Here is a 10102-nt window from a genome sequence, read left to right as displayed (position 1 = left end):
TTTTAACTTGGCCAGTAGGTTTTTTTGCAATACATTTACATTTTTAAACCATGCTTTTAAAGTGTATGCTTTACTTAGAAACATCTAAGTAAATAATAGGCTACAATAGATATCTACATATTAGAAGTAACATGGCACCTGAATACAGAGACCTCAATACTTGGTACACAATACACAATGACGGTAACATTCAATGGATAGTTTTGAGTACGAATGTGCCATTTTGAGTAGAAAATGAACTTCAAATGTCACAAAATGGCAAATCAACCTCATTAATAATTCAAGGACCAGTGCATAATGGGAACACCAGTATATGAAAAGTTGAGTAGTTTTACTTAATTTTATAATGTTGATATTTAGTCTTTAATTTATACAAACTTGAGTTGAATATTACTATACAATTTACTTTTTTTCCCCCCTTTTTTTTCCTAAATTCTTGCCTGAACTAACTTTTTCATGTAGAAATTGCATTTGTTTTTTTTTCTGTAATATTTACTTAACCATAAAATCATGTTTTTCAGTGAGAAAAGCTGTGGTTTACAGTGAATTTATAACAGCTAAGGGGCGTTGTTAGGCATGACGCAGAGTGCCTAAAACCCCCTTATCTGATACAAATTCACTGTAAACCACGGCTTCACAGGGCTTATTGCTTTTATAAAATGGTTACAACACAATACAAATATTAAAGCCAAAAATATGTATCAATGCAACGTTCATCAAGTAAAATCAATAAAAGGCTTCCTTCCGCTGGAAAAACATAGTCCCTGACTGTGAATAGCAGCAGAAGTTACATTTATTATGCCATTAGATGGCAACATTCAAATGGATTTTTTTATTATGAACATAGGACTGACCTGAAGGAAAATGCTACATTTGAATGCAGGTAATACACTCAGTCACTCAATATCTCTCACACTCTTCTATATAATGCAGTAAGCTTCAATAAACAAAACTGAATGTGAATGTGGCGCAGCGATCCTTATGTAATGCGGTCAACTGTATGTTTTCTGGAATTTTACAATGGCTTGGAAACTGGCTCAACCAATCAGAATCAAGGGCCAGAAATATCTATTTTACTATGTTAATTTTAACACTCTTGAGTATGGACTCAAATAAACCCCCAGGAGAGTTAATGCTGTGTACAGCAATAACGACGGTAATCCATACGACCCCAAATGGATGAATCAATGTCTTCTGAAGTGAAATGATAAGTGTTTGTAAGAAAAATACCAATATTTTTAAACTGCAGACTATCGCGTCCGACCAACTGTCAACATGTGCATGAGAGGGTTGAGTTGACGTTTGACTTGAAGCGTGATGTAAGCGCACTGAGAAACTCTTGTGAAAAGTAACACTGATGTCAGATGCTGTCAGTTTTTATTTATTTATTTATTTTTTAAAATAATGCTCAATACAAAATACAAACAATGACAGACAATAACAATGAGAAACAAACAAGACAGAAGAAAAGAGACGGCAGTTTTTGCACAAGTTTCACAGTGCACTTAGTTCACCCTTCACATTGCGCTTCACAACAGGTTTACATCAAACGTGAACTTGACTCTCACGCTGGTGACAGTTGAAAAGATGAGTAAATTATGAGAACATTTTCTGGGTGTACTGTATTTTCTTTTAATACATAATACAGAATAGAAAATATATAGATATAGGATTCCTTCTTAAGATTCATCAGTGAAAAGAATGAAAAGAAGAAGAGGAACAAGGAGGAAGAAGACAAGCAAGAGAAACAAATAAAGGGACAAAATGTGCTACTTTCTGTGAGGACTTTAATATTTGAAATGAAAAGTTGATTTTAAAAAAATGAATAAATGTAAATCTGTTTTGAATTAAGTTGTTTTTCACAGTCAGTGAAATCAAATTGTTTATGTTTTTTTATTGTACTTACCCTGTAACTACATGAAACAAGAGGGTAAAAAACACCACTTTAATTTACAGCCCGCAATGTCACACTTACCCTGTAACTTAATAGAATAAGAGGGTAACAAGCACCACGTACCCTGTAAGTACATGGAACAAGAGTATATTTCCCCAGTATTAAAAAATAAATTTGCAATAGTTTTAGTTTTACTTGCCTTGAAACATGGAAGCCTAAACTAAAACAGCTGCACTTTTGCTATAAAAAAAAATACTGTATAAATGCACTGTTATGTACCCTTAATTAAAAAAGAAAAAAAGAAAAGAAAAAAAAGCTTTTATGTATTGGTACACTATTATAACAAAAAGCTACGCAGTGTATGATTTCACTAAATTTCTCCAAAACATTAGATTGTTGCCTATCATAATAGTAGAAGAAGTACCCCTTAGTTCTAAAACACTTGCAGTATAAATAATTTGCTAATTGTCCTGATTGTTACCCCTTTATTCACCAAACTTTTCATATTGTTCCCTTTAACCTACACTTACATACTTTATAGGTACACTATAATTAGCCTACTGAAAGGTACGCTGTAAATTTTTTTTAACTTTCTGGACTGTAATCTTTTTTTTTTTTTTTTTAAGACTTGTGTGGAATCTTTCCAATCATGTGTTGCTTTGTATTTTGTTCAGGCTTGAACAGAAGGATATAACATTTTGGTACAAATATACATAATAATAAACCAAAGCTTGAGGCTAAAATGGCAAATATCTCCACAGCTACAGTAAATTTTCCAGGAGAACTGACATATGAAGGGATAAATGTGATCCATACAGCACAGAATATGAGCATACTGAATGTGATAAACTTGGCTTCATTGAAATTATCAGGCAGCTTGCGTGCCAGAAAAGCCAAAATAAAACACAAGACAGCCAGAAGGCCAATATAACCCAGTACAGCAGAGAAACCAATAGTAGAACCCAGACTGCACTCAATAATTATATTTTCCTTATAATATTTCATATTTTTGTAGGGAAATGGAGGAGATAATGTTAGCCAAAGTACACAGATAAGAACCTGTATAAGTGTAAAGACAAGAACACTGAGTCGTTGTTGTGTAGGCCCAAACCATTTCATGACATTACTTCCAGGAAGTGTAGCCTTGAAGGCCATTAACACCACTATTGTTTTCCCAAGAACACAGGAGATACAGAGGACAAAAGTGATCCCAAATGCTGTGTGACGCAACATACAGGACCACTCAGTGGGCCGACCAATGAAAGTAAGTGAACAGAGGAAACACAGAGTCAATGAGAAGAGCAGCAGGAAGCTCAGCTCTGAGTTGTTTGCTTTTACTATGGGTGTGTCTTTCTTGCTGTAAAACAGAATGGCCACCAGCACAGTTAATCCTACTCCAAACAGTGAGAAAAAGACTAGCACTATACCCATAAGTTCTGTGAATGACAGAAACTCTACAGCTTTTAACACACATTTATTTTTCTCAGCATTAGACCAGTATTCCCCTGGACACTGCTTGCAGTTATTTGAATCTGGAAAGGAAGTTGTGTTTACTATATTTAGAGATGAGAAGAAAGTTATTTATGAGCTCCTTTGATAATAAATTGCATCCTGAAGAGTAGAAGAAGAACACAAAAATAGCAACTAACCAATTTTCTTTGAAAGTGTGAGATGGGCTGAAGATTACCTGTCTCATTACTGATTTCTCCTTCTGCACATGGAATGCAGTCATAACAGCAGACAGGTCTTCCTTTCTGTGCAGCCTTCCTAGTGCCTGGAGGACAGCTCTCACTGCACACAGACTTTGGCTTCTGCATTGAAAAGTACATCATACATACAGTTTCAATGCCAGTTAATGTCATGACGTCATTGTCCCTTTCCACTTAAGGAACTAATGTAGTCCTTGATTTTATTGTTTTAATGATCCATGCCACATCAACTTCATTCAGTTCAACATATTACTATTTACCTCCAGCTGTCCTCCAGCCCAGATTATGTTTTTAGTATTAACTACAAAGCGCTGACCAGGGGGCAATGATGCATCATAGTATCCCACTGGTTTAAAATGGATTGATCCATCCGAGTCCTGCTGCCAGTTCACAACTTCATACTGGGCTATTGTGGCACCAGTGCTGTCAAACCACACATGATCGCCAAACTTTACAGTGAAATTTACATTTTTCAGAGCCTCAACCACCTAATGAAAATACATAAACATTTAGGTATTTTAACACATTGTTAAACAGAAAGGATTACCCTCTTTCTCACCAAATCTCTTTTCTTCATTTTTTATTTTATTTTATTTTATTTTTATTTATTTAATTTGTTTACCTGCTGTGGTTGTATTTTCAGACTTTTCTCACAACCTTCATGTTCATTGCATTTGAGTAGACTATGTAATGAATGAGCCACAGCATAAACTGCTTTGTAGACATTGCTTGCATACCTTTGCTCAGACACATCTTCATTGTAATTTTTCAGCACAAGTAGATCCTTATATCTGCTGCAATTTAAATTGTCTTGAGGTGAATTCCCCTCAGTCTGTGAGCATGGAAAAGCTGTGTCCCAGAATGTTTTTATAACATAATCTGAAAACCCTTCAGTATTGATTTTTCTCACTGCAAACCCCAGTGACCCACCCAGAACATGAAAACTGTTTGGTGTGATCAAACTCTTTGCAGTTGTCCATGCTTCCACACCAATTACTTGGAGGCCTGTAATGTTCTGAATACTTAATTGCTCAAGTAGATTAACCATCTCAACACGGGAAAGAAATGCAACAACCACTTTTGTGGTGCTTCTTTTCATAGTGTCTACCACTTTCTGGAGTTTTTCAGGCTCTGTTCGATAGAATTTTACAGAGTACTCCACACAAATCCCCTCTTCTTGGGCTGTTTTAAGAAATATGGCCATTCCATTGTTACCATAGTCGTTGTCACTGTTCACAGCTCCCACCCAAGACCAGCCAAAGTATTTGACTATGTATGCAAGAGCTCTGCTCTGGTGGTAATCACTAGCAATAGTCCTGAAGAATGAGGGGTAATCTTTCCTATTGCTGAGACATTCACACGTGGCTGAGTGACTTATCTGAAATAAGCAGAGGAAACAGTGAAACAGTCATCAGTATAGTAATTATGTCAAGCATTTAAAGTTTTTGCTCCTTACCACTGGTATTTTAAAAGGTCCTGTAGTTCTGGACAGAATCACTGTGGCAGAAGACTCAGTTTCTCCTATTATAGCATGTATAGGAGACTGTCCACTGCATCTGTCCCCTCCTGAAAACTCCTGACCATTCATCAATGCCATAGTTGCACTCATAGAAGACAGTCGTGAACCACAGCTATCATAGATTTTGTAACCAATAGAAACATTTGGGAGCAAACTTTTACTTCTGTTTATCTCCTCAATGGCAAAGATCATGATTTGAGCCATCCGGAAATCTCTTAGATTCACACTGCCATAATATTCCATATGTTATGGTAGTTTGAGTTTATAAATTCAAAATACATGATTTTATATTCTGCAATATATTTTCATTAAAAGTCTTTTGATATTGAATACTTTTTCTGCTAAAATATTTATCAAATAGTTTTCGATGTTACAAACCTGGAGCATGATAGAAGCTGAGGTTTTTCTATAAAGTCAAATGAAGGTAATATTTCTATACTGCGGATTGAAAAAAGTCCTCCAATTGTTACGTCTCCATCCTTGAAAAGCAGTGCATACTTAGGGTCTCCCATATTTTGACAAAGAGTCTTTTCTGCCTTTGCATAAGGTCTCTGACAAAACAGAAGTGCGGAAAGAAAGACAAACATCCTAGAGATTGAACTCCACGGCGACTGGCAAATGCAAATGACCTGATACGGTATATGCACTTTTATGAACATGATTAATATGGATGAATGATTTGGAGTGTAACCAATGACCTCACAGGGCAGAACAGGAGTCAGGCCAAGTAGGAGTAGAATATAGTGGAAAACAGCTAATTTGATGGTCTGATATATATATATATATATATATATATATATATATATATATATATATATATATATATATATATATATATATATATATATATATATATATATGCCGAAGAACATGATTTTAAAAGATGTAATATAGTTTTTTTTTTTTTTTTTTTTTTTTTAATTTTTTTAACTACCTATTTTGGGGCATCATTATAAATGCGCCGATTCAGGGTGTGCAGCCCCTTTAATTCTCGTGCTCCACACCCCAAGAGCTCGCGCTTGCCTTAAACAACATAAAAAAGTTCACACAGCTAATATAACCCTCAAAATGGATCTTTACAAAGTGTTCGTCATGCAACATGTCTAATTGCTTAAGTATAGTATTTATTTGGATGTTTACATTTGATTCTGAATGAGTTTGATAGTGCTCCGTGGCTAACGGCTAATGCTATACTGTTAGAGAGATTTATAAAGAATGAAGTTGTGTTTATGAATTATACAGACTGCAAGTGTTTAAAAAATGAAAATAACGACAGTCTTGTCTCCGTGAATACAGTAAGAAACGATGGTAACTTTAACCACATTTAACAGTACATTAGCAACATGCTAACGGAACATTTAGAAAGACAATTTACAAACACCACTAAAAATATCATGATATCATGGATCATGTCAGTTATTATTTCTCCATCTGCCATTTTTCGCTATTGTTCTTGCTTGCTTACCTAGTCTGATGATTCAGCTGCGCACAGATCCAGACGTCCTGCCCTTGTGTAATGCTTTGAACATGAGCTGGCATATGCAAATGTTGGGGTCGTACACCCCGACTGTTACGTAACAGTCGGTGTTATGTTGAGATTCGCCTGTTCTTCGGAGGTCTTTTAAACAAATGAGATTTATATAAGAAGGAGGAAACAATGGAGTTTGAGACTCACTGTTTGTCATTTCCGTGTACTGAACTCTTGTTATTCAACTATGCTGAGGTAAATTACATTTTTGAATCTAGGGCACCTTTAACTAAAATGTACTTAAAGGGGTGGTTCATTGCGATTTCACTTTTTTAACTTTAGTTAGTGTGTAATGTTGCTGTTAGAGCATAAACAACGTCTGCAAAGTTAGGACGCTCAAAGTTCAATGCAAAGGGAGATATTTTCTTTTGAAGAATTCTCTGTTTAAGGACTACAACAAATGGCTGGTAGGGACTACAATGAGCTTCTTCCCAGGTTGGTGACATCACTAACCCTAAAACTGACATAAACCCTGCCCCCAAGCACAGGCAACAATGGGGTGAAGCCATGTTATTGCAATACAGTACGTAACACACATGCAATAGCATATCATAAAAGCAAGATGACAACTTGACAGATTATAACCATAATTAACACTTATGCTGTCTTTGTTCGTTCTTTGGGGTCTCCAGAGACCCCAGGCAACAAAATGTAATTTTGTACCAAAATAATTGTTTTTTGTTTTAAAACAAATGTAATTTTACTCTATTAATGTTTTTTACTTCACATTTGTGCAGTTTCTGGACGATTTATCATATCTTTTAAATTTAAATAAATAAATTTAAAAAAATAAATGAATAGGTTTTTATACAAAAACATCTTTTTATGTAAAATTCACTTTATAAAAGGTCCACATTTCTAACTTTTATTTGTGGGGATAACATGGATAATTTGACATGGTTTAGTGTAAGATTTGTGCCCATCTTTTGGAAAATGCAGTTTTAAAAGTAAAAAAATTATCACTTTATCCAGTAGATGGCTGCAGAGCTCCACTATTCGCTATTTAACTAACCTTTTTTTTTTTTTTTTCAGTTGCATTCATATCTAAATATTATGAAATCACAATTATAACAATAAAAATGACCTTTTGTCAAAGTTTAGCATTTTTTTGAACTGAAAAAAAAAAAAAAAAAAAAAAAAAAAAAAAAACTTTTGACATTTTGATTAGAATCAAACCGGAACAAAATGTTACAAAGAGAAATGTTTGAGTCTTGAGTTTGAGTTTATTTCAATCAACTGAAATGTCAATTACTAACTGTAACAGAACAAAAATGAACAGAAATGAACAGTTCTATTAAATATTGAGTAAATACATGACATGAACATCAAAATGCAATGAACTTAACAGCAATAACAAAGTAAAGCTGCAAGCAGCGATGAAAGGGCCCTCGCACCCATGCCACAGCCACAGGGTGCAAGTCAAAATATCTCACTTTTGGGTTTTCAGATTTTTTTTGTAGGTATTGGGCTGTTACACTGTTATTTGTACACTGTTTTTGTACACTGTTCACTCTTTTCAGTTAGTCAAATAGCAAATAGCAAATAATGGAGCTCTCCATTTATTTATTTATTTATTTATTTATAAAATATATGATGAATCCTCCAAAAACTGCACCCCCAAAGACCCTGAGTGTGACTTTTTTTATTATTATGTATTTAGTTTTTTTTTCTTTCACACTAACATAAAAACAAGATATCATTTCAATTTTTTTTTTTTTTTTTTTTTTTTTTGTTGATCTAGAAAGTATTGACCACTGTACAAAGTCTCATGCCATTTGGACAAAGATAACTTTTTTTTTTTTTAGCAAACATCATTTTGGGTCAAAAAGACCCCGAAGACCCTAGGGTTAAATTAAACTATACCTGTTCTATCTTCATGTAGCATATATTCTCTGGCTCTGTAGGCATCTTACAACAGTTCCCACATGAGCGATTTATAGATTATCATGACAGAATATGCAATCAATAACTTTAATAAAGTTAACTCCACATCAGCTACATAAATGTATCAACTAACCGTTCAGAAACGTCCTGTTGCATTCTACATGTTGTCACTTCTTCTTGAGTCTCTCCATCATTGTCTGACTCCGGTTTGAACATAAAAGGCTGAACAGTTTCTGACATTTTCAGTGAGTCTGAGGTAATCGGCGCTGCTAACAGGAGCTCTTGAAACTCTCCCCTTTTTGTAGGAGCAGCAGCTAATTTGCATTTAAAGGGACACACAAAAAGTGACAAATTTAACATGCTATAAAAAAATTATCTGTGGGGTATTTTGAGCTAAAACTTCACATACACACTCTGGAGACATCATAGACTTATTTTACATTTGTAAAAGTGGCATTATTTGACCTCCTTAAAGCTGCAGTATGTATATTTTCTCTGCTAGAGGTCACCTATTCAAAACAAAGGCATAGCTTGATGATGCCGATTATGAGCACGGGGTCTTGGGAGATGTTGTCTTCATGGTCATTGATGAGATTATTTACTGTCATGATCCTGTCTGTGTTCCCTGTGTTTCCATTGTTGTTTGTACACCTCATGTTTTCCTGCCATTCTGCTCTCTTGTTAGTTACCATGGACACTCATTGGCCCACGCCCCCTTGTTATCTCGTTACCTTCTTTAGCTCATTAGCCTTGTTCACTCTGTCTATACAAGCCTGGTTCACTCATCCATTCCCTGCGAAGTCTTGTCTAGTGTACAACTGCAATTCTAAGTATTTCCCTGGTTTCTTGGTTCTTGGTTATTGGATTATTGTCTGTATTTTGGATTTTTCCTGTTTTGCCTGTGCGCTCCTGCCTTGTTGTCTGTTTGGACTGCCTTCTGGTGTATTTTTGACCCTTTGCCTGTTTTTTGACCTCGAGTGTGGATCACCCTTTCAATAAAAACCTGCATTTGGATCCTCAACCTTCATGTTCCAGTTCAGTTTGTAACATTAGTGAACGAGGTCGCTGGAGTGATTGCTAATGAGAGTTGAATGCAACACACGAGAGCAGCGGAACTTTTATTATGCCGCAGTCGCTGCTTCCGCTTCTTTTGGTCAAGCATATGAGGTAACACAGCACTGTTTATCATATTAGATACATTTGAGTGTGTTGAAAATGATGTTATGACGTTACTCTGTGTGTTGCTCGGCGGCTGCTGTGAGACACTTGTTACACACTGCAGTAAGCTAGATCGATATTACAATATCATATTAATAAATGCTGGGTGGCTTGTGTTGATAAATGTCATGCAATTAATTTTAAAACGTATAGTATGATGTAGAAAATACTGTATTTCTGTTACTAAAAATAAAGCTGGATCTGATTATGCTATGTTAGCTAAAATAAAGTACAATCAGTTCGGACATAGCACAGTGCACAATCAGTAATTGCAGAGCTAAACAGATATGTTTTCAGTCTGGATTTGAATGTGGCTACTGTTGAAGCACATCTGATCTCTTCAGGAAGCT

At 35.2% G+C, this 10102-nt stretch overlaps 1 protein-coding gene across 1 annotated transcript; it reads right to left on the bottom strand.

Annotated features, from left to right (window-relative positions):
- Nucleotides 1-1334: 1334 nt before the first annotated feature.
- Nucleotides 1335-5835, bottom strand: LOC125255804 (extracellular calcium-sensing receptor-like). Its single transcript, XM_048171304.1, has 6 exons — nucleotides 5501-5835; nucleotides 5060-5348; nucleotides 4226-4981; nucleotides 3864-4091; nucleotides 3582-3705; nucleotides 1335-3426 (listed from the first exon to the last, which is right to left on the bottom strand). The coding sequence occupies exons 1-6, from the start codon at nucleotides 5779-5781 to the stop codon at nucleotides 2516-2518; spliced, it is 2589 nt and encodes an 862-aa protein (XP_048027261.1). The 5' UTR covers nucleotides 5782-5835; the 3' UTR covers nucleotides 1335-2515.
- Nucleotides 5836-10102: the final 4267 nt, after the last annotated feature.

Source organism: Megalobrama amblycephala, linkage group LG20 (genome assembly GCF_018812025.1).
Source record: "Megalobrama amblycephala isolate DHTTF-2021 linkage group LG20, ASM1881202v1, whole genome shotgun sequence".
In the NCBI taxonomy this organism is placed as follows: domain Eukaryota; kingdom Metazoa; phylum Chordata; class Actinopteri; order Cypriniformes; family Xenocyprididae; genus Megalobrama; species Megalobrama amblycephala.
Note: the sequence above shows the minus strand (reverse complement) of the source record. Positions and strands in the feature narration are given on the sequence as shown.